Source organism: Panicum hallii, chromosome 9 (assembly GCF_002211085.1).
Source record: "Panicum hallii strain FIL2 chromosome 9, PHallii_v3.1, whole genome shotgun sequence".
NCBI classification, from domain to species: Eukaryota; Viridiplantae; Streptophyta; class Magnoliopsida; order Poales; family Poaceae; genus Panicum; species Panicum hallii.
The window spans coordinates 10,599,636-10,621,803 of record NC_038050.1 but is presented as its reverse complement, the minus strand read 5'-3'; the positions used below and the strand labels follow the sequence as shown (position 1 = coordinate 10,621,803).

The window sequence follows — 22,168 nt, the reverse complement described above, 5'->3', positions numbered from 1 at the left end:
GATGCTCCCGGTGTCTTGTCACTGATTCCTATTTTCTTCGGGAACTTTTGCCGATGCATATGCCATTCGCTACCTTTCCTTCCTCGGTCTTTCATCCCATGGTCACCGGTGATCACCGGAGGAAGAGGAGGAATATATTAGATGTTGCGCTAAGAGATCGAACAGCGGTGTTGCATTGGTTGCGCGTACAAGTGAGAAACCGATTGAAATCTATTGAGATGCATTATTATTGTTTGCAGCATCACTCTAAAATCACTCGTACTGAAATGCAACAAATAACTGAACATGAAGGCAGTCCTCGCTCTGTCGCACAGTTGGTTTTATGAAACTGAAGTCTAAAGTGACTAGTACCACCTCATAATCACATTCAACCTCATATGGAGATATATTTTACTACTAAACTATTGACACGGCGCAGAAGATAGAAGAAAGAGGCGGAAGAGGTTCTGTGGTTGATTGGACCGCTGGCTAAGCACTTGTGTGTTTCAGATTTGGTGACGTGGACTCCGGGACGGTATGATGCATCAGCCAAACAACACACTTCGATTTTGTGGCAGCATTTTTCTTTTGGTCGTGAGCGTTAAGAAAGAGTTGTGTTTTAGATGGTTTATTTCATAGTTGGAAAAAATGAACCTACGCCGTATGAACGAGGTTTTAAAATTGCTCCTTTTTTTTTAAAAAAATAATACAGTGCTACTGCATGGCTGTAGAAATGCATGTACAAAAAAGGTAAAAAGAAACTCATCTCAAATCAGATAATCGCTACGTGATTGCCGTTGATCCCAGCCTTTCTGATACGTGAGCAGATACATGCACTTGCATCCAGACATGCATGCACGCCAGGATCGGAGCAGATCATCCACGAGGTGCAGTACACCTCCGGTTGAAGCAGATCCGAAACATGACGATGATGTTACGGACGCACGCAGGGTGCATGCTTTGATGTCAGTAGTAGGCCGAGCGTCGTGTTGCCAACGTACCAGAAACCGACGATGCGTTGTGCCATGCCGCAAGAGATGTTGAGCTATGCATAAACTGGTCTCTGTGGCTGAAGAAGAACACCTGGCCGGATGCCCCCATGGAAGAGATTTGATGTTCCTGGTGCCTCCAACTCCCGGTAGCTCATAGCTCATAGAGGCCATGATGTTTCTGGGCTGAGAGATGAAGCCGGTGTGCGCGCGCGTGTATCTATCTATCTATCTATCTATCTATCTATCTATATATATATATATATATATATATATATATATATATATATATATAGAGAGAGAGAGAGAGAGAGAGAGAGAGAGAGAGAGAGAGAGAGAGAGAGAGAGAGAGAGAGATGGGAGACTGATCAGAACATGCACATTCAACCATCTTGCGATCAGGAGCATCACCAACCAATGAATTATATTGTACCAAGTGCAGTGTACGATAATTCTTGACTTATAATGAATGAATGCAGTAAACAAGTGACTATACAGATAATGTACCTGGATCTGTTGTTGAGATGCTTTCATTAAACACTCAATTATATTTATATATATATTACTAGCCGTGAGGAAAACATATTACGGTCCTACTTACACCCATAGCATCCGTATCCGATCTTCTTTTGTTATCTTTGTGTTCCCTCATGTAGCTTAATTAATATTGATACTGGTTACCTTTTTTATATCCTTTATACTAAACCTGCCATCAAACGACTCCGTGGCCCAATGGATAAGGCGCTGGTCTACGGAACCAGAGATTCTGGGTTCGATCCCCAGCGGAGTCGTCGTTTCTTTTGTTTTATTATTACATACTCTTTTTTTCCTTCGAGTTTCCATCCATTTCTTGGTTGAGTCTCGTGATGAAAATCAGTTTTAAAACGCTTCTCTTTCCTTGAAAATGAAAGGTCTGTTTTCCTTTAGAGCCTGTTTAATAAAGCATGATTCTGCACGGACGCAACAGTTTAGATTCTATTTTATGTTAACTTCTTTTTTGTTGTGTTTTGAACCATCGAGCAAGTTTTCTTGCATATATTTGATTTTGAGATCGATCCCATTTAGACAAAAACTCAATCAGAGTAAGATTTATGCATTTTTTGAGGGTATCCATCTTCTATTTGCCAGGTCCAAAAGAAAAGAAATCTGTGATCCGGAACCAGATCCTGGCCAGCCAGCCCAATAACGGTCCGGCCCAAGATGCGGGGGGCGAGAACTTGCTGAGCCGCGGAGAAGAAAAGAGGCCGAGGAGGAGAGGGAGAGAGAGAGAGGCTGTGGAAGCGAAACCCTAACCCCTCGAGGAAGGCGATCCGACCGGGGAGATGGCGGCGTCGGCGGTGGAGAAGCTCAAGGCCCTCTGGGACTCGCAGGTCAACGACGAGGAGCAGTGGGCGCTCAACTATGTCCGTAACCCCTTTCCCCACCCACCCCGCTTGTTCCTCCTCTGCTTGTTCTCGCAATCTCGTTCTTCTCCCTAATTCGTGCGAAGTCCTGTTGTTCGAATCCGTTGGCACTGGTGGCGGTAGGTAGGCCTCGTTGCCGCGTCGTTCGAGGTGGGACTGGTGGTGATGATCTCCCACTCCGGCGATTTGATTCGACTGCGCGGCTGCCGCTGTAGCTCGCATGCGGAAGGGGTAGACTGTTGCAGTGTTTGATTTTAGTTACTGAGATTAATGTGTTCATTCTTCTTGCGCGGATAGGTTTTCTGTCTCAGTTGTGGCGGGCATTCTTGTGTGTGTGTTTTGTTCCCAACCTCCTAAAAGTTCAATGAATTGTCAGCAAGGTATAGTTGAGTCCATTTAGTCCCGGGTCATCTTTGAGGCACTAGATACTTAGGATGGAATTTTTCGGTGTGATTGCGATGCCTGCTAACTGAAATTTCTTCCATCCTTTGGCATCACACTAGTTACTGAAATTTGGTTTGGATTTTGTTGCTTGATGCTAGCCAAGTTGTGAAATCCCAACACTTTTGCATGATACATGGTTCTGGGTTCATTGCAATGATTGCCTTATAATATCTTTGTCAATTTGTGGATACAGACAGATTTAATGAATAAAACAACTATAAGTGTGGAATCACCTAGGCTTATTATTTGCTACCTCGTCTTTCTTTTTTTCTTTGGTATCTGTTGGCCACTAAGTTTCATAGCTTTGAGCAGGGCCATTTGGCTATCCAACTCTTTCTTGTATTCTTGATGAGCCTAGAATTTACTTTCAGTCTACTATGTGCATATGTTTGTCCACAATTATGCTGCAGTTTATACTTTTTGCTGCAAAAGGTTATGAGAGATAGTCTCATTGTTTACTATTTGTTATTCTTGCTTTCATCGCTTCTTCCTGTTGGGTGTAACATAGACTGTGAGCCGATTGTGTGGTGATTGTGATGCAACTTGCTTGACTAGTTACCCTTTTCTTGTGTTGCTGTTAGAACTACCAAGGCCTAGAATCTGGCAGACTTGCCGAAAGATATTCAGACTTCAGAACCATAACTAGTGGGATTCAGAACAATTCTGGCTGACAATTAATTTCTAGTTGTGAGATTCTAGATGGTACCAGTTAGTATCTCCGTTCTTTCTTATTTGACTGTTATGAGTAGACAGTGTTCATTTCTTGTTTGTTTGTGTTAGATTTTGCTAAGACACATACTTATATCTTCCTAAACTGCCCTCACATCGTTATTTGTATATTTTATGATATCCCATCTCTTGTTTCTTGGTCATAAATTTGGTTTAGACAATAAAGGAATTGAATAAGCTAGCAGGGTAGCCTAGCATGGCCTGCTTGTGTGCATCCAGGTAGTTGTGGTTGGTTTACTTGTCTTGCTCAGGCCAGGTTGCATGGTGCTGCTGTTTGGTTGCCTTGTTTGTGGGCTTGATTGCACAGAAATCTTCTACCTTTGCATGCGCAGCACTGCGCGAGCCGCACTTGTGAGAAACAGAATTCATTTTTGTTTTGGCGGAGCCAGACCCAGCTCATCGGCCAGGGTACCAGGCAACTAAGCCTGCTCTTGCATCCCGCGTGCCTGGTTGGGTCAAATACACTCAACCAATCATGCCCTTGAAGCAGTGGAGTTTATTGACAAATTCATCAGATTTGACGTAAATTGTGTCCTCCAAGGATGTTTTCTTTAGTATGGCAGTTGCCACTATGGAATAACTTTTAACTGTGTGATGTCTTCGTAGACAGTTGTATTCTCACTTGAGTGCTCATTTTACTAGTCTATCTTTTACTTAAATTTTGAGCAGAATCCAGAATGCAAAGTCTTGGTATTCAATTTCGGATTAGATAGTTGGGGTAAACACGTAAAATTTTTTGAGCCATGTTAATTATTGCGCTTATTTTTGTTAATGATCTCCCTGAGTATTTTTAACTATTGCATTGGATGCTAACTAATCTTTTTTTTTGTTTTGTGTTTACAGAAGCTGCTAAAGGCTGCGGGTCTGTTTGCGGGATCCATCTTCCTGATGCGCAACTTTGGTGATCTGATGGCCATTTAAACAGGCTTATATAGTTTAGAGGCATAGTGGTTTGGCATCCAATTGCCTTATGGAGTTATTGTACTTGGATTCTTTGAGTTTAGTTTGATGTTCCGAGAAATCCTGATACTCGTATGAAGGTTATTTTGGTCTAAAAGGAAGTGTGCATCTGGGTAAAGCTAGTTTTTGCTAGTTCAGTTTTGTTTTGTTTAATACGTCGATAGCAGGCATATTTTGTTACTAGTATTATGAGCACAATGGGAATATGCTTACTAATTGGCTCACTAAAATTTGTGTCAAACACCGCCGATACCATCATCATCAGGAAAGAAAAGAATGTTGCATGATGATAACCGGTTGCTGATTGATGGAAGCAAGAGCCAAGAGGACTGCATCACTGCAACCCCTCCCCATGTATGATGTTGAGTAAAATACATGAATAGCCATTATACTTGTCAGCCTGTTTCTGTTTTAGTTCAGCCTCATTAAATTTGCCCGACTATGTCAGTATGGTCATTAGCTTGTTAACGGTTAATCATACATATTTAGGTGATGTAGGATAGACTTTCATATCTTATTATGCAATGTGGTTGATCACAACTCACATATTTCTATTGATAATCTGTTTTTCCTTTTATACCATCCTCTTCCCTGCTTGTTTTTAATTTCCTTCTATAATATTTCTGTGTAGCCTTTTGTAGTGATTGTGGAGGAAGGCCCGTAATAAAGGTGGTTGTGTTGCTGGTGGTGTTTAGCATGCGTTAAGATCGATAAGTAGGAACACACATCCATATGCAGAGTAGGTAATCTAGGGCAAGGTTCAACACTTACTATGATTCTAGCTCACATGCATACCCTGCCCATTTATCCATTCGTTACCACAACTTGAGCTCTCTTAGCTCTTTCCTATTTGAATAGAAATAAGAGAGCCATGGCAATGAACGGAGTATACAGTTAGTAGATTGATTATTTACCATTGCTTAGAATTCTTAGGCCTACAACTATTTGCCTAACAAGAAAAAGATATCCTAATCCATGTCACAATTTGGTCATGCTAGATGATACGACACGGTCAAACCTAATTCACATTATCCAATTATGTAGTATTGAGAAGCCAATTGTTATATTAGATTAGTAAAGGCAAGTTTAGTGGCCTAGATACAGCTTACTAAGTAAAATGGCCAAATTGACATACGTCAACAAATCTAATGACCATGATTTACACTTTTCTAAATCTGATGACCAAATTGAAATATGTTAACAAGTACAATGACCATTCATGTATTTTACTCTATGATGTTCACCAGTCATCCATTGCTGATCACATGATGGTAGTTAGGTTTTGTATTCCAGCTGTTGCCGTTTATTTTCTCGTGTCAGCTTTGACGTTCTAAAAAAAAAACAGGTAGTCAACACATGATAAGCCCCATCATATACGCACAGGCGCCAAAATATGCCGCATCTCTCTGTGCAAGGCTGCTCCTCGGTTCATACCATCAGAAATTCAGAATTGTATCCAAGACTTGACCTCTCATTGATTGGATGCACAGGTTTACTTGTAGATATATGCGCGGAGATCAGAAGCTCGCTAGCAAGAATCTTTCGTGTGCTGAGTCTTCCAGCTTAAAAAAAAGAAGCGAAAAAAAGTAGAAGAAAAAAGTGCAGTCTCCATCAGGCCTTCCTCTTTCTTGTCCAAGGAAGCACTTCGTCTAGGATGGGCCATCTATGCGGACTTGCATGACACGGCCGGGTGGAGTCTTTCGTTGACCCGCTGCAATGCTGGACCGGTGCTGCATTGCCCTTGCGCAAGTGTCAAGTGACGCGGACCTGTCATGGCAGAGTCCCTGCTGGCTGCTGCCAAGAGGACTGACGACTAGTGGACACCGGGGACCGTCAGCGTCAGGCCACTGATCGCTCACGCGTTGAACGGCGACAACAGCGCCGACTGCGCCCATGGTGTGCTTATTCATGCTTGTTAGTAGTTGTAATGCACATTGGACAGGCTCTTTTCCAAGAACATGCAAACATTCGTTGTGCATGACTGCATTCCTCCACTTTTAACTTTTGGTTTAAGACCTTTGCACATGCCATTGGGTTACCATCTTCGTTCTCCATCACAAACCAATGGAATGAATAATCTGATGCCGTGTCCAGGAGCTCAAGTAACAGCATCTTAATCGAACGCAAGCCTACCACAAAGAGGCCGGGTCGTATAGTATCCAAGCGAGGGAGGAGTATGAACACGTTACCAACATCTGTTTCAGAGCTGTCCTAGTTCCCGTTGGCTCTCAGCTTCACACCTGGTGCAGAAAGCAGCCAATTGATCGGAAACAGCGTCGCAAATCGCTACGAACCTGTCGGTCGTCAGTCTCCGGGGAATATTCCGAGGCAGGCCTCTTCTGCATCTACATAACAAGCTCGTCGACGCCCCCTCGCAGACAGAAACACAGCCTCCCACCCTCGAGGACCTTGCCGTGTAAACTCTGCTCCGAGCAGAGCAGGAGCAGAAGCCGCGTGAGCAGCATGGCCTCCTCGTGTGAGTTCCATCTCTTCTCCGTTCCCACTCTTTCGGTCGGTTTCATCTGAATGTTGGTGTATGCTTGTCAGATTCTCAGTGCTCAGTAATGATCTCTCAAGAGCTAGCATTTGCTCCCTGAGTTTCAGCGATGTATTTCCTTTGCTCACGTATAAGCTCTAGTTCATGTGATTCTGGCAATCTTTGTAAACTTTTTTTCTGAGAAATTGATATGATCATGCGAATGGCAAGATATGATAGTAGGGCCAAGTCAGTGTATTTCATCTTCTTCACAAGAGTTTGATTTTTTTAGAAAAATCACAGCCTTTTAGTTACTAGGAATGAGAATGGAGCATTCCCTAATCCCTTTTTCTGCTCAACCGAAAATTCAGAAATTCATGTGTTGTTCGTCGATCTTTCAATGCTTCGGTGGTGTCAAAGATCTTGTCTTTTCAGTACTGATGAAGAGGGGTGGCATCTTTGACAGGGCACATCTCTATCATTGTCCTTGTGCTGCTTTTTGGGGGATCCAAAGCCAACCCAGCTGCACCTTCCCATAGCCAGCTCGATGTAAACCACAAGAACCCACTACAGACGTTCAGACCTTACAACATTGCTCACAGGGGCTCAAATGGTGAATTACCCGAAGAAACAGCAGCAGCCTACCTGGTACCTAAATCTTATTTTTTTTCCTCACATACTGGCACTGAACTTTTGTCAGTACTTTTGGAATAAAGCAATGTTTGCATCGAATCTGCACATACATAGCTTAAGTGATAAGTGCTCGGATATGTGGTGATATAGTTTATTGGCACATGAAACTCAATTACATGAATATTCTAGTTTACAACACCCAAGTAAACTATGGTCTATCTCGCTGGAGACACCAGCACATTGGATACATTAAAAAAAAGTACTTAATATGCCACGGCAATATCTTTGGGATCGTTCCAGAGTAGAATGCTGCTCTTAGAGATTCTCTGAAGATTGAAGCTCAATATGTTAATGTAAATTCAGAGATACGCATCGGTTTTTGCAGAGAGCTATTGAAGAGGGTGCAGACTTCATCGAAACCGATATACTCGCATCGAAGGATGGACATCTGATCTGTTTTCATGATGTAACATTGGACAATACAACCGACGTTGCGAACCGGACGGAGTTCGCCCACAGGAAGAGAACCTACGAAGTCCAAGGAGCCAAAGTTACTGGATGGTTTGTTGGTATGTGAATAACATTCTCTGTTGAGATTCTCAAGATTAATTCCATGTGAATCTTCTGGTGACTAGTGGACTTATGTTTGCGTCCAGTGGACTTCACTCTTAAAGAGCTTAAATCACTGAGGGTGAAACAACGGTTCAGTTTCAGGGACCAACGGTATAATGGTATACTTTCCCTTCACTTTCTTTCTTAATTTCATTTGTCTAACAGCCATGTGTATTTTGAGTCGACTTCCATCCACTCTGTACCTGAACGCAGATCTTTCATAATGCTTTCCTATTGGATTACAGGGAAGTACCAGATTATTACATTTGAGGAGTTTATCTTGATTGCACTTTATGCGGACAGGATAGTAGGAATATACCCTGAGATCAAAAATCCAGTTTTCATCAACCAGCATGTAAGTAGCTTCGACATGACAGACTCCAAATAAAATTGTTCACGTTAGAAATGTAACAACATTAGTGTTTAGGTATTTCGCAAAAAAAAGTCCACAGTTTGACTATGGTATAATTATTCAGGTCAAGTGGTCGAATGGAAAGAAATTTGAGGATAAGTTCGTCGAGACACTACTGAGATATGGCTATAAAGGTGCATATATGTCTGAAGATTGGCTCAGGCAGCCAGTGTTCATTCAATCATTTGCTCCGACTTCACTCATTTCTGTCTCAAATATGACAAACTCTCCAAAAGTGTTCCTAATTGATGACACAAAAACTCCAACTCAAGACACCAATCAGGTATTATCAGTACCGTCGCTTTCATCTTTCTTTTTATGTGACAGCTCATCAGCCTTCATCTAAAACCAGTTTCTGTTGTACAGTCATACTATGAGATAACTTCAAATGCCTATCTTGCATTCATAAGAAACTATGTTATTGGAATTGGTCCGTGGAAGGATACAATTGTTCCTCCAAAGGACAACTATTTAGGACAGCCGACCGATCTCGTCGCACGAGCACATGCTCATAATCTTCAGGTGACTGCTCTTATCCTACAGCTGCATAATTCTCCATTATTGCATAAATATTATCCTTCATGTGGTCGTCAGATGCCGTAAATCATGACAACATTGCAGGTGCATCCGTACACTTTCAGAAATGAGAATTCATACTTGCACTTCAACTTCCATCAAGACCCTTATGTCGAATACGAATATTGGCTCAATGAGATCGGTGTCGATGGGCTGTTCACTGATTTTACTGGTAGTTTGCACAAGTACCAGGAATGGACTAAGCCATACCCGAAGAAGCAGAAGAAGGCGGAAGCATTGTTGCATGAGATCGCGAACATGTTGAAGGATGATGGATACTGAGCATATATAGGTTCCCTTTCCTTTTTCATATTTGTGTTATTTTTGCCAGCACCAGAAAGCACTGTTTTGTTTTTAACACTCTGTAATTGTTACTAATAAAGCAAGGGAGGTGCTAACTGTGTAGCAGAATAGATTCAGATTAGCACGCGACAAATTTTCGTTCTGAAAACAGGGCTTCTTTTCATTGGCTGGCCTCTATGGAAGGTCCTAAATAGAACAGGATCCAAGGTACTAAAATAGCATAATCGTTTGTGCCACAGTGTGTATCACGCAGTTTATCCTCAGCTTCCAATAAAGACAAGGGCTCGACCACCTTGTATGAAAATTCAGTTGCCTGTCATTTCAGCTCATAGTAGCATCGAAATGAAGGTAAATAATCCTTTATAGAGTTCTATGAGGTAGTGGAGGCAGTCAGAGGGTCAATGGAGCATGTTCTATCTTGTTGTGGCCATTGCACTAGTCATGACCAGTTCAGCACTTTTCACTGGCTTCCGGTAATGCAATTGAAGCAGCGATCAAAGATTGAACAGACTTGATAACGCCCATGGTATATTTTCCTGACATACTTTGCACTTTGCTCTTCCTTTTCTGGACGTTCTTCTATGACTCCGTGTGTTCATTTACCCAATGTCTCGGGTTCCTTCCGGGCAGATGGATACCCACTACCCAGTGACCCAAGCCCATCTTGGCAAATGCAACTCCCTGCTTACTTAATCAGCAATCAGGCAAAGAGCATACGCAACGACAAATCAGTAATCAGGCTACTACAGCCTGTAAGGTCGACGGTTTGGAGTACACAACACAGCCTGGAAATATAACGAATGCCGCAGATTTATATGACATACCGCATGGTCAAAAGATAACAAAGATTTTAAGAATGGAAAAATCATCCATTATGCCATCTTGAGGATTTGAGCTGGAGTAAACACCACAACATGGGCTGCTTAACACGATATGTTTTGACAGGCAAGTCCTAACACTATGCAGGAAAACCAAAAGTTGGCCGCTCTGAAACTTTCTGCACCACAATCGATGACTTGAGACAAGCTCATCCAACCGGCCCAAGAAGCTTGGAAGTATAATGATCTGTAGCGCACAAGAGGGAAGTAAATAAGTTAAAACATGAGAAGGTATATTCACCCAACGTTTGACTGCAAAGTCTGAGTAGGTGACACATATCAACTAAGCTAATACAGGAAAAGAGATTGGCTCACCTTAAGCTTGTTGTTGCTTCTTGTCAAGGATTTTCTTCCAGCGCTTTTGATCAAGCATCATTGTCATGTCTTGCCAACTAAGATAAATGGTAACATATGTCAATCAACTTGTATAGGGCAAGGAAAACAACAGAAAACAATAGAAGAGATTTCAAACACACAGGCATAACATTGAAAGATTCTATAAGAAAATATATCATTCATTCACAATGGAAAAAAAATACATGTACCTTAGATGCTAATGGTTAACAGCTATAATAAAGAATGAGAGACTACGAGATGCTCTATAATGCAGGATAGAAATAATAATGAGTGCCAACACCTTAGATTCAGAGCATTTCAAGGCTAAAATTTGATGGGTACCACAAAATCCAAAAGCATCAGATTGAAACCCAAGACCAGATAATCCAACAGTTTATATACATACATGGCAGCTCAGTGACAGAAGATTCTTTTAAACCATGCAAGTTTTACAGATAGAAGCATAATGACAATTAACTTATAAAAATTTATGACAACACATTTTTAAAATGTTCACATTTAAGCACCTGAAATTCAATATGGTAGTTCTAGTGGTTAATCTGCTACTATTGCGGCTTTCATTTAAACAATAAATGCTAGAAAGGCCTATCAGAGGAGTAACAATGTCCTACGAGTTGGACTATCCATCTGCGAGATTCATAAATGTTTGTGCATCATAGCTGTTTACATTTATATATGATTGAACAGAAGCCTCAAGAACCCAAAACCATATATGGACCAAATCATGATCCAAAAAGGAATGACTGCAGCCCTACACATTGACGATCAACATTTTCTAGGTCTAGCTCCGATTCCATTACATAAACTAGCACAAAATTGGGCTGCACTGCGCATGCACCAAGTTTATTTGATATTCACCCAAAAGATGATATGTCATGTTGTTATCTTATCTTTGCATGATCACAAAGTAGTGAACTATTTGGTCGTTATACAAGATTAGAATATGAATCATTAATTATTGTGTATCTAGTCTGGATTCAAGATTTTTCAGCAATGCCAAGTTGTTAGAATCAGAAAGATTTAACCATAGAGTATCAAAAAAAAAAGATCCACATAAATGTATTATGGACCAGCCCCTTAGAATATCTCCAATGGAGGGTTCTCTTGATCTGATTGCAAACGAACAGCAGTTCAAAGTCACTGAGTATGTCCGATGAAGAAATTTCCCAAATCCAGACATAATGAGCTCAAGAGATACCTAGTTGTCGGGTCCATTTATACTAAATTCACATAACCTTCCCCCGAGTCTGGATTGCAATTGCACAGCTACTCCAAGAACACGTGCACCTAACCCGGATTTGGCTCGACATATCACATAAAATCCCCTCCAAACACGTAGGACGAGGCCCAAACTGATCTATCTAGAGACACACTGCAATTCATGATACAAACACGGTCACAACCGCGAGCGAGACCACGAGAATCCGTACGGATCTTAGCGCGGGCGAGAGATAAAGGACGAGGGAGGAGGTGGGGGGCTCACGTGGCGGGGAGGGACTTGATGTGGGAGGCGAGCGCGGAGGCGTGGTGGTGGACGCAGGCGGCGGCGCCGAGGGCGAAGGCGCCGGTCCAGGTGGAGACGAGGCGCTGCGGGTCGGAGTGCGGGACCCCGGAGTCGCCCCTATACGCCCGCGCCCAGTAGTCGTCGAACTCGCCCATCCTCCTCCGCTCTCCTCGGACCGGACCTTCTCCTTCCCCTGCGTCGGCGGCGAGGCTCCGGGGAGAAATAGATGGATGGGGTTTTGCTTGCAGGGCACCAGACCCTCGGGGGCAGAGGGACGAACGGATAGACGGAACTGGGGGGGCGCTAGGATATACGGGATGGGGCTGGTGAACAGCTGTTCTTTAAGATTTGTGCGGGGACGGAACGGAACGTGCAGAGGTGTTTGGGCTCGGTTGGAGAAAGAACGGAGAGGCCCATTGGATCCGGCGTTATTCCATCACAGTCGTCCAGCTCAGGCCACTCGCCACTCGGCTTCCCCCAAATTCCGCCACCGCCCGCCGCCCGCCGCCGGTCCCTCCCGGCTTTCCTAGCCTCGAGGGCTCACGCAGGTGCTCGCTCACCTCGACCTTCCGTTGTAATGGAGGGAGAGCGAGGCCTTTGCTGACCTTCCCACACCGTAGCTTCCCCTCCGCGGCGGCGAGCAGTTGAGCACCGCCTCGCCGGTGGCGGAGTTCCCCCTCCTCGTCGGTGGCTCGGCACTGAGCCTAGCTACCATGTCGTCGTCATCGCTGGCACACTCCTTGTACCGCCGTCGTATCGTCGAATACAAAGCAGCGGCCTACTGCTCACGGCTCCCCTTCCGCGCGAGGCCGCCCTCGCGCCCGCGTATCGGCGCCGGCGCCGACACCACCTCAGGTAAATCCTCCGTCAGAAACGCGATCCAGTAACCACTTAGTATCGCAATTCGGAGCAGTGAATCAGTGAACCTCTGTGTGTCGTTCATTTTTAGGGGAAGGAAATCGGATACTTACTGTACTCTATTTTAGTCCATCTTTGTTTTGCAAAATGCAAATCCGAGGCCGGTAAGAATTTGCATTCTACAGTTCGTTACAAGTAGGCAGCAAGTGTATGTTGAGTTCAGCGTGATGATGGAGTGACATGTCGTAGAAGTAGCCACTTTGTGCAAACTTCACACTGCTGGCACTGCTTGTTTTGCCTCTCATGCATGTTTGCTTCTCATTCTGTCTTATATGCCTTCTTGATAAATTTGTAGCACCTTATGCAGACCATTTCATTAATGTGTACTTGATTGGAAATTATGGAAGTCGGAATATGTAGCTCTCTGAAGTAGGATTATTTTTCTGGTTCATTTTCCTCTGTTTGGACCCAGCTCAAGTGTAGATCATCTATTCATCTCCACATAGCTTGAGAAATATGAACATGTTGCTCTTTCTTCTGATAGCATATACTATTCCTGTGTGCTATTGCTTCTTTTTGGGTGGGATCAATTCCCTATTTCATTAATTTGGTTCTTTCTTTCAGCACATGGGATTGATAGTAGCATCATCACCATTCAGACTATGAAGTGTTGGGAGACCTTGAATCACATGGCCTACAAATTTGGGAGGCTTGACAAGTCTGATGGAAAGCTGACCTTGAAGATACTGAGTTCTATTGTGGAGCGACCAGGTTTAGACCGAATTACCTATATTTACTGTATGGCTGTTCAAATTCTCATCCAGGCTCAAATGCATTCACAAGCAATGTCAGTGTTGAGGCATCTTGCCTTGACAGGCTTCTCCTGCAATGCTATTTTTAGCTCCCTCTTGCGGACCATTTCACGTTTTGATTCCACCAATCGTGCCGTATTTGACCTCCTTGTCAAAGCATATGTCAAGGAACAAAAAGTGGTCGACGCAGTTGTGGCAGTTTTCTTTATGGATGACTGTGGATTTAAGGCTTCAGCTGTTGCTTGCAATACCATCCTTAATGCTCTTGTGGAGGAAGGGGAATCAAAACATGCCTGGTTATTCTTGAAAGAAAGTTTGTCCCGTAAATTCCCTCTGGATGTTACCACTTGTAATATTATTCTGAATTCCCTGTGCACTAAGGGTGAATTTAGAAAGGCTGAAGATATGCTTCAGAAGATGAAGAGCTTTCGCTTAGCTAATTCTGTCAGTTATAATACAATACTACATTGGTATGTTAAGAAGGGGAGGTTTAAGGCTGCCCTGTGTGTTCTAGAAGATATGGAGAGGAATAGTATACAGTCAGATGTGTATACTTATAACATCATGATAGAAAAAATATGTAAAATAAAGAGGAGTGCACGTGCTTTCCTTTTACTCAAAAGAATGAGGGAAGATAACTTAACACCTGATGAATGTACATACAATACTTTGATCAATGGCTTTTTTTGTGAAGGTAAGATAAACCATGCTCACTATGTCTTCAATCATATGCTGAGACAAACTTTGGCTCCAAGTGTAGCTACTTACACTACAATGATTGATGGGTACTGCCGAAATGGGAGAACTGATAAAGCCCTAAGTGTTCTGTCCGAAATGCAAATTACTGGTGTTATGCCAAGTGAACTAACTTATAGTGCTTTGTTGAATGGTTACTGCAAACTTTCCATGCTGCAACCTGCTCTAGATCTCGTTAAAGATCTGAGTTCAAGAGGCATAACCATCAATAAGACAATGTATACCATTCTCATTGATGGTTTATGTCAAGTAGGTGAGATTTCCAAGGCTAAACAAATTTTAAGGAGTATGCTTGAGGATGGAGTTGATCTGGATGTTATCACTTATTCAGCATTGATCAATGGCATGTGCAGGATGGCTAAGTTGCATGAAACAAAAGAAATTTTGTCAAGGATGCAGAAAAGTGGAATTTTACCTAATCATGTGCTATACACAACTCTAATTTGTTACTATTGTAAGGCTGGGTATGTCAAAGAGGCACTGAAGCATTTTGTGGACATGTATCGAAGGGGGCTAGTTGCCAATGCAGTCATCCATAATGCATTATTATGTGCTTTCTATAGAGAGGAAATGATTACAGAGGCTGAACACTTTAGACAATACATGTCTAGGATGAAGATATCATTTGATTCTGTCTCCTTTAACTGCATAATAGATAGTTACTGCCACAGAGGTAACCTAGCTGAGGCATTTTCAGTTTATGATAATATGGTCAGATATGGTCATTCTCCAAATGTTCGCACATATCAGAATTTGCTTAGAGGATTATGTCAAGGAGGCCACTTGGTACAAGCGAAGCGGTTTATGTCCTGCCTTCTCGACATACCTTCTGCTATTGATGAGAAAACTTTCAATGCACTACTTCATGGGATATGCAAATATGGAACCCTGGATGAAGCTTTGAATTTATGTGAGAAAATGGTCAAAAACAACTTTTTACCTGATATCCATACTTACACCATTCTTCTCAGTGGTTTTTGCAGGAAAGGCAAAATTTTGCCTGCATTCATCGTGTTGCAGATGATGTTGGAGAAAGGATTAGTCCCTGATACTGTTGCATATACCTGCTTGTTGAATGGGTTGATCAATGAAGGCCAAGGGAAGGCTGCTTCTTATGTTTTCCAGGAGATCATATGCAAGGAAGGCCTGTATGCAGATTGTATTGCCTATAATTCATTGATGAAAGGGTACCTCAAGGGTGGAAACTTAAATACTATGAAAAAGGTGATGTCTGGTGTGCATAAGAATGAGGTTTATCCAAACACTGCTAGCTATAACATACTTATGCATGGGTATGTCAAGAAGGGACAACTTTCAAGGTCTTTTTATCTGTACAAAGATATGGTGAGGAAAGGGATCAGACCAAACAATGTTACATATCGCTTGCTCATTCTTGGGCTTTCTGAGTGCGGGATGATTGATATTGCAGTTAAGTTTTTGGAGAAGATGGCCTTAGAAGGCATTTTTCCTGATAAGTTTGCTTTTGATATACTGATAACAGTCTTCAGTGATAAATCCAAGATGCACAAGGCACTACAACTTTTCGATTGTATGAAGTGGTTACATATGTCACCCAGCAATAAAACTTATAGTGCCATGATAAATGGATTAATCAGAAAAAATTGCTTCGATCAGAGTCATGCAGTTTTACGTGAGATGTTAGAAAAAGGGCTCCAACCAAACCATACACATTATATTGCATTGGTCAACGCAAAATGTCGAGTTGGTGAGATTGATGGAGCATTCAGGCTAAAAGAAGAAATGAAAGCTCTTGGTGTTGTGCCTCCTGAAGTTGCTGACAGCTCAATTATTAGAGGTCTGTGTAGATGTGGGAAACTTGAGGAGGCAGTCATAGTTTTTAGCAATATGATGCGCTCAGGAATGGTGCCAACTGTTGCTACTTTCACTAGTCTAATGCATGGTTTTTGTAAAGAATCCAAAATTGCTGATGCTTTGCACTTGAAGGGGTTGATGGAGTTATGTAAATTGAAGGTTGATGTTGTCAGTTACAATGTTATAATTACTGGTTTATGCAATAACAAGCGTATCTCTGATGCACTAGAGCTTTATGTAGAGATGAAATCAAAGGGTCTTTGGCCGAATATTACAACCTATATAACACTCATTGGAGCTATGTATGCAACTCGGAGAATGGAGGTTGGAGAGAAAATACTGGAGGATATAGAAGAAAGGGGTCTTATTCCATCCAAGCATCCTGAAAGTCTCGAAAGGCGGATGGAGGATGCAATTAGAAGGTTAAACATGATAAGAAACTGCAGAAAGGGAATGCCTTTTAAGGAGGTCGAGGTATTGCCAATAGAAAGCTGCCAGTGATTGAAATTCCACTTAAATTTACCAGTGTCAAAAGAATTTCGAGCATTTGACCCTGGCAGAAAACTATGGTTACCTTTTCTGGTTTATACCCTGTGATACCTTGTGTTGTCATCCTCCATCGAGGGATCCATTCTAGATATGTTGAATGTGATTTGCCTTGCACGGCTAATTCAGGTCAGATGTTGTGCTATGTTTTTTTATCCTACTCTTTTGTCGCTACTATTTCTTCAATTTTTACCATTGGTTTGGTGTTCTCAGAAAGATAAATTTTACCTGGGGTGGCATCTGAATATATTTCAGTGTATACGAGGGGAAGGTAAATGGGATTATGAGTAGCAATTGATATGCATAAGCTACGGCAGGGATTCTGGACATGAAGTTTTACTATGTTACTGTTGCATGTACATTAATGTGCTGAAGACCTCTTCTTTTGTTTATGAATTATTGTTAGCAATTATGCATGGACCCTCAGTGGATCTTGTGTCTGCAGTGGTTGGCTATATATATATATATATATATAGCTGCAGTCCTGCAGGTTGTTACCAGCTAATTGCTATTGCAATTACACTTTTCATAGTTGCAGGATGAAAAGTTTGACTGTGCTATGGTTAGATCAACAGGAATTGTTTTAGCCCTATAAATACAAATTTCTTTTGAGTGATCTACTGAACTTTAGCATGAGCAGTTTCTTTGTTTGTATCTTTACTTGCCTGTAGTTTGTCATTTAGTCCATAAGAACAAGCATAAATCTCGAGCAAACTAAGAGTACATAACCAGGTAATCCACTCTGGAAAACCACATTCGACTTCTCCTAATGCCTTAATCTGCGGCAAATAGAAAACCCCAAAAGCTCTGTTTACTAGTTCAAATACTGCCAACAACCACACATACCACATTTTATCAGCACAATTTTCGCAGCAGCTGAACCATGAACTGTCTAACATTCTGCTGCAGAGCCAATCAGGTGGGGGGCAACAGTGTTTTGGTTTCAGGCAGGGGCTACTGAACCACAGACGGGGACAGTGGGCGGTGGAGGTGGAACCCAATGCTGTCTCGAGCTCAGCCTGTGCTTGCACTAATGGGAGGTAAGCAGAGGTGCAATCTGGGCCTCACTTGTAATTTAGCTCCATGAGCAGGAAATTTTCAGGTTTCACCATGTTTCCATTAATTTGATACATTGCCTACTTGTGGATTTACTTATTATCAAGTGCCATATTTCTGTTGCAGTCAGAATGTACTCATTGCAGAGGTTCTGGACCCCGTTTGGGAGAGCTCCGGCCAGCTCCGGCTCCTCCTGACAAAACACTGTTCACTAGAGCCGGTTTTTTCTCTCCTTTCCCCTCCCTCTCACGGAGCCAGGAGGAGCCGGTGGAGCCACAAAAGGTCTTGTCCTCTAGTGAACAGTGTTTTGTCAGGAGGAGCTAGAGCCGGCCGGAGCTCTCCCAAACGGGCTCTCAGTATCAATCTCGCATTCCAATTGCCAGGAGCTTTTTAAATGCCTGTCACTCGAGGGCAAGACCTTGGATGGACCATTCTGATGTATACTATTTACAAGATGGATGGCTCTCATGCGTTCACTTAGGCAAATTTTTTTGTTGGACAAATTGTTTGGATCTCTGAAGGTGACTCTGGAACAAAGGTACCGCAACCCCACCATGTATCATCAGTCATGAAGTTGCCGTATGCTGCTACTGGATCGGCATTTGCTTGCTCTTGCTACTGAATTAGTACTTTTTTTACTAATGTTGATTATTTATGTTCTCAGCAGGTATGAATGCATCGGTACTGTTGAAATAGAATCTTTTATTTAAAGGCAGCTGCAGCCTGTATTCACGAGAGGCGAATTTCTGAAGGGTCAGGACGAATGTTCAATAAAGATGTATGCAACATTGTGTGGCGAAGGTGTGAGGTAGCTGATTTGGATTTTAGATGTGGTTCAAGAGTACAGGGGCCTTAGCCAATCTGAATTTCAGTTGAAGAGTGATATAAAGAGTCGGTTTTTTTGGTCTGATCACGATTGAAAAACTAAGGGCAAAGCAACAGTTTCGTCTGATGACCATCAAAGTAGCAGAGGCCAGTTCGAAGCTTTTCTTCATGCAGGCAAACGACTGGAGGAAAAATTTTATTTAGCAACTTGAAGCTGATGGTCGTTCTTGTACAGTCATACTGAGAAAGAGGAATGCTCTGTTCGGCCAACCCTCGGCATGATCCAGTACTCTGTATGCATACGACTTGGTAACTTGAAGCTGATGGTCGTTTTTTTGGATGCAACTTCATGGATCATGTGTGTCCACAAATTACAAGGCACCTTTTTGTCTTGCTTTTTGTATGCATACGAACATGTGCATCCATCTGTAGGCATTTATAACACTGAAATACTTCGAGGCTTTCATTTTCAACTGACCCGAGACCTGAAGGTTAGCAAGGCGTGATAATCAGGCCAGGTGCGTGATGAATAAACTAGCTTAACGACTGAGCTTTAGCTCCATCTACTTACGGTGAGAACTGAAACCGACAAAAAATTCCCCGCACCTATGGGGAAAACCAAGTTACCCACCCACGCAACCCAGCTGGTCTAGCTGCTGGTGAATTTGTAGCAAAGAGCCAGGGATACCATGATCTGAGAAATGTTGTGCGTGCTCCATGACACAGAACCAAACAGAGTTTCTACTGTTCTCGTTAAGATTTTTAACAGAGGCACCAGGGACCAGACTGAACAATGGTAGTATGATACAAGACTGAACTTTTTTCTCTGGAATTTTTTACACAACACTTGAACTGTGTGGAGTTGTACAAGAAGACTGAAGTGAGCGGACAGATGTAAACAAGTCAATACTCCTGCGTGCGCCCAGCCCAACGGAAGCGATCCCCCATCTCCCCACATCCACCAAAATGGCCGACGCGGCGGCGGCCGCCGTCCCCGGCGATCCCCCGCCCGGTGCCACCGTGCTGGACTCGCTCGGCGAGGACATCACCCGCATCGTCTACCCCGTCTCCGCCTGCATGCTCCTCGTCGTCCTCCTCGTCTCCCTCCTCTCCTCGCCCTCCTCCCCGTCGCCCCTCTCCGCCTCCATTGCCGCCGCCACCGGCGGCGCCGGCGCCGGCGTCTCCGGCGGGGGGGACGACATCCCCACCGCGCTCGTCACCGCCCTCACCTTCGTCGTCGCCGTCACGGCCGCCACCTTCCTGCTCGCGCTCCTCTTCTACCTCCGCTGCACGCCCTGCCTCCGCGCCTACCTCGGCTTCTCCGCGCTCGCCGTCCTGCTCGTGCTCGGCGGCCAGGTCGCCCTGCTCCTCATCTCCCGCCTCCGCCTCCCGCTCGACGCCGTCTCCTTCGCGCTCCTCCTCCCCAACGCCGCGGGGGCGCTCGCGCTCGCCGCGCTGGCGCCGGCCTCCGTCCCCATCGCGCTCCACCAGGCCGCGCTCGTCGCCATCGCCGTGCTCACCGCCTTCTGGTTCACGCTGCTCCCCGAGTGGACCACCTGGGCGCTGCTCGTCGCCATGGCCATCTACGACCTCGCCGCCGTGCTGCTCCCTGGTGGCCCTTTGAGGGTGCTGCTTGAGCTGGCCATAGAGAGGAACGAGGAGATACCGGCGCTAGTCTACGAGGCAAGGCCGGTGGATCCCCGGCATGGCCGAAATTGGCGCTTGTGGAGGGAAGGGAGGCAGTCTGGTGCGGATTTGGATGCCAGTTCCACCACGGTCGAGGTGATTGGGGAGGTATTGGGGAGGAATCCTGACGCCAATTCTGGAAACAGTTCGTCGTCCCAAGTTCATGAAGCTGCCACTTCAACTGGTAACGTTAACAATTCGAGGCCCAGGGCGACACTGGGAGCTGCTTTTAGCTCAGATTCTCCAGTTGAACAAGCTGGGGAGGTATCCGCATTGCGGGAGCATAGAATGGCTGTTTCTGAAATAAGGGTACCTTTGATCCAGCCACGTCCAGAGAGATCTGGGGAAGAGGAGGAAGATGAAGATGGCATTGGGTTGAGCTCATCTGGGGCGATCAAGCTCGGGTTGGGGGACTTCATATTCTACAGTGTTCTGGTCGGTAGGGCGGCGATGTATGACTACATGACAGTGTATGCCTGCTACCTTGCCATCATTGCTGGGCTTGGCATCACTCTGCTCCTGCTGGCATTCTTCCGCAAGGCGTTGCCTGCTCTACCGGTGTCCATCGCCCTTGGCGTTGTGTTTTATGTGCTCACAAGAATATTGCTTGAGGAATTTGTTGTGCAATGCTCCACCAATATTTTGCTGTTTTAGCATTAATGGAACATTGCTTATTGATGTACTATTGTAGCTCACAATTGGCATTATTACTGGTTGATTAGCTCTTAATTTTATGGAAATGTTAATTTGACTGGTCAGGCGACCTATATGAAGCTATTTGGAATTTTTATCATATTTTCCACTACTGATCTTGTTGTGTATATCCCAACTTATGTACATTCCTGTCTGTTTCCGTTGTAGCACCTGGGATTTTGTAATAAAACTAATAAGGACATTTTGGATGCATTATGGAAATTATCTTGAATTATCAAGCCATAAATATGCCCTTTTAGAGGGATCATTCTTCATTTTATTGCCAATTGTGGATGAAAAGAGTTTGCCGGGCTGCACATAGATAATGAAGATGGATTGGTTTTCGGTCTGCTGCCACTTTTCTAAAACTATGTGAGAAAAAAAATTTAAGATTTAGGACTGATGTGCCATTTCTGCACCATTTGTATGAAATATATCTCAGTGAAAATCAGTACTGTACCACATTTTTCAACAAAATGATCATGAGAACCACTTTGGTCGTCCAATTCAGTATGGATTGCCTCACTTTCTAATTTCTTTATGTATTCTGCTACTAATGAGTTGATGGCCCTATATTTGAAGAGACATAGGACTTGGAGCAAAGCAATGGTTGTCATGGGGTCTTGAAGTGGAGGCGACATACAGATACCGGCGTCAGTGCTTGCAGCTTCATGTTCTCACAACATAAGCGCAGGAAGGAGGAGGGAGGTTGATGTGGACCTGCTGGGTGTTGTTTCCTTATCCTTCAAGGAGTGAGGATGTGCCATTTATTCTCTGTACATTCATATATTTCTCTTTGTGGAGTTATGTTCAAACCTGGGTGCCTCCTTCACAAAAGTCCAAACCTT

At 43.6% G+C, this 22,168-nt stretch overlaps 5 protein-coding genes and 1 non-coding gene across 13 annotated transcripts; 5 read left to right on the top strand and 1 right to left on the bottom strand.

The window, feature by feature from the left end:
- The first annotated feature begins 1,686 nt into the window (after positions 1 to 1,686).
- On the top strand, positions 1,687 to 1,759 carry TRNAR-ACG. The gene has a single exon. It is a non-coding gene; the product is annotated as a tRNA-Arg (tRNA).
- Positions 1,760 to 2,203: 444 nt separating this feature from the next.
- Positions 2,204 to 4,734, top strand: LOC112873793 (mitochondrial import receptor subunit TOM5 homolog). Its single transcript, XM_025936849.1, has 2 exons — positions 2,204 to 2,371; positions 4,388 to 4,734. The coding sequence occupies exons 1-2, from the start codon at positions 2,291 to 2,293 to the stop codon at positions 4,463 to 4,465; spliced, it is 159 nt and encodes a 52-aa protein (XP_025792634.1). The 5' UTR covers positions 2,204 to 2,290; the 3' UTR covers positions 4,466 to 4,734.
- Positions 4,735 to 6,727: 1,993 nt separating this feature from the next.
- Positions 6,728 to 9,740, top strand: LOC112878031 (glycerophosphodiester phosphodiesterase GDPD6-like). Its single transcript, XM_025942423.1, has 8 exons — positions 6,728 to 6,980; positions 7,447 to 7,628; positions 7,999 to 8,182; positions 8,270 to 8,344; positions 8,471 to 8,580; positions 8,702 to 8,920; positions 9,004 to 9,159; positions 9,259 to 9,740. Exons 1-8 carry the CDS (start codon positions 6,968 to 6,970, stop codon positions 9,493 to 9,495), a joined length of 1,176 nt encoding a protein of 391 aa, XP_025798208.1. The 5' UTR covers positions 6,728 to 6,967; the 3' UTR covers positions 9,496 to 9,740.
- A 564-nt stretch (positions 9,741 to 10,304) lies between these two features.
- On the bottom strand, positions 10,305 to 12,540 carry LOC112878032. Its single transcript, XM_025942424.1, has 3 exons — positions 12,235 to 12,540; positions 10,710 to 10,786; positions 10,305 to 10,581 (listed from the first exon to the last, which is right to left on the bottom strand). Exons 1-2 carry the CDS (start codon positions 12,408 to 12,410, stop codon positions 10,711 to 10,713), a joined length of 252 nt encoding a protein of 83 aa, XP_025798209.1. The 5' UTR covers positions 12,411 to 12,540; the 3' UTR covers positions 10,305 to 10,581; position 10,710.
- A 134-nt stretch (positions 12,541 to 12,674) lies between these two features.
- On the top strand, positions 12,675 to 19,414 carry LOC112878029 (pentatricopeptide repeat-containing protein At5g55840-like). 8 transcript variants are annotated; one of them, XM_025942416.1, is made up of 5 exons: positions 12,675 to 13,110; positions 13,738 to 17,189; positions 17,970 to 18,100; positions 18,500 to 18,654; positions 18,781 to 19,414. In XM_025942416.1, exons 1-2 carry the CDS (start codon positions 12,969 to 12,971, stop codon positions 17,013 to 17,015), a joined length of 3,420 nt encoding a protein of 1,139 aa, XP_025798201.1. In that variant the 5' UTR covers positions 12,675 to 12,968; the 3' UTR covers positions 17,016 to 17,189; positions 17,970 to 18,100; positions 18,500 to 18,654; positions 18,781 to 19,414. The 8 variants fall into 8 exon arrangements, with proteins under 8 accessions (XP_025798201.1, XP_025798199.1, XP_025798200.1 ...); XM_025942414.1 differs by having other exon boundaries at positions 18,243 to 18,654; XM_025942415.1 differs by having other exon boundaries at positions 17,970 to 18,398.
- A 343-nt stretch (positions 19,415 to 19,757) lies between these two features.
- LOC112878030 (presenilin-like protein At2g29900) lies at positions 19,758 to 21,432 on the top strand. The gene has a single exon (XM_025942421.1). The coding sequence runs from the start codon at positions 19,908 to 19,910 to the stop codon at positions 21,279 to 21,281; it is 1,374 nt and encodes a 457-aa protein (XP_025798206.1). The 5' UTR covers positions 19,758 to 19,907; the 3' UTR covers positions 21,282 to 21,432.
- Positions 21,433 to 22,168: the final 736 nt, after the last annotated feature.

Coding starts and splice junctions, on each gene's coding strand:
- LOC112873793 (XM_025936849.1), top strand. CDS start 2,291: ATGGCGGCGTCGGCGGTGGAGAAGCTCAAGGCCCTCTGGGACTCGCAG. Junction 2,372..4,387: donor AGCAGTGGGCGCTCAACTAT/GTCCGTAACCCC, acceptor TTGTGTTTACAG/AAGCTGCTAAAGGCTGCGGG.
- LOC112878031 (XM_025942423.1), top strand. Junction 7,629..7,998: donor AAACAGCAGCAGCCTACCTG/GTACCTAAATCT, acceptor CGGTTTTTGCAG/AGAGCTATTGAAGAGGGTGC. Junction 8,921..9,003: donor CAACTCAAGACACCAATCAG/GTATTATCAGTA, acceptor TCTGTTGTACAG/TCATACTATGAGATAACTTC.
- LOC112878032 (XM_025942424.1), bottom strand. CDS start 12,410: ATGGGCGAGTTCGACGACTACTGGGCGCGGGCGTATAGGGGCGACTCC. Junction 10,787..12,234: donor ATCAAGTCCCTCCCCGCCAC/GTGAGCCCCCCA, acceptor CATTTATCTTAG/TTGGCAAGACATGACAATGA.
- LOC112878029 (XM_025942420.1), top strand. CDS start 12,969: ATGTCGTCGTCATCGCTGGCACACTCCTTGTACCGCCGTCGTATCGTC. Junction 13,111..13,737: donor CGGCGCCGACACCACCTCAG/GTAAATCCTCCG, acceptor TCTTTCTTTCAG/CACATGGGATTGATAGTAGC.
- LOC112878030 (XM_025942421.1), top strand. CDS start 19,908: ATGGCCGACGCGGCGGCGGCCGCCGTCCCCGGCGATCCCCCGCCCGGT.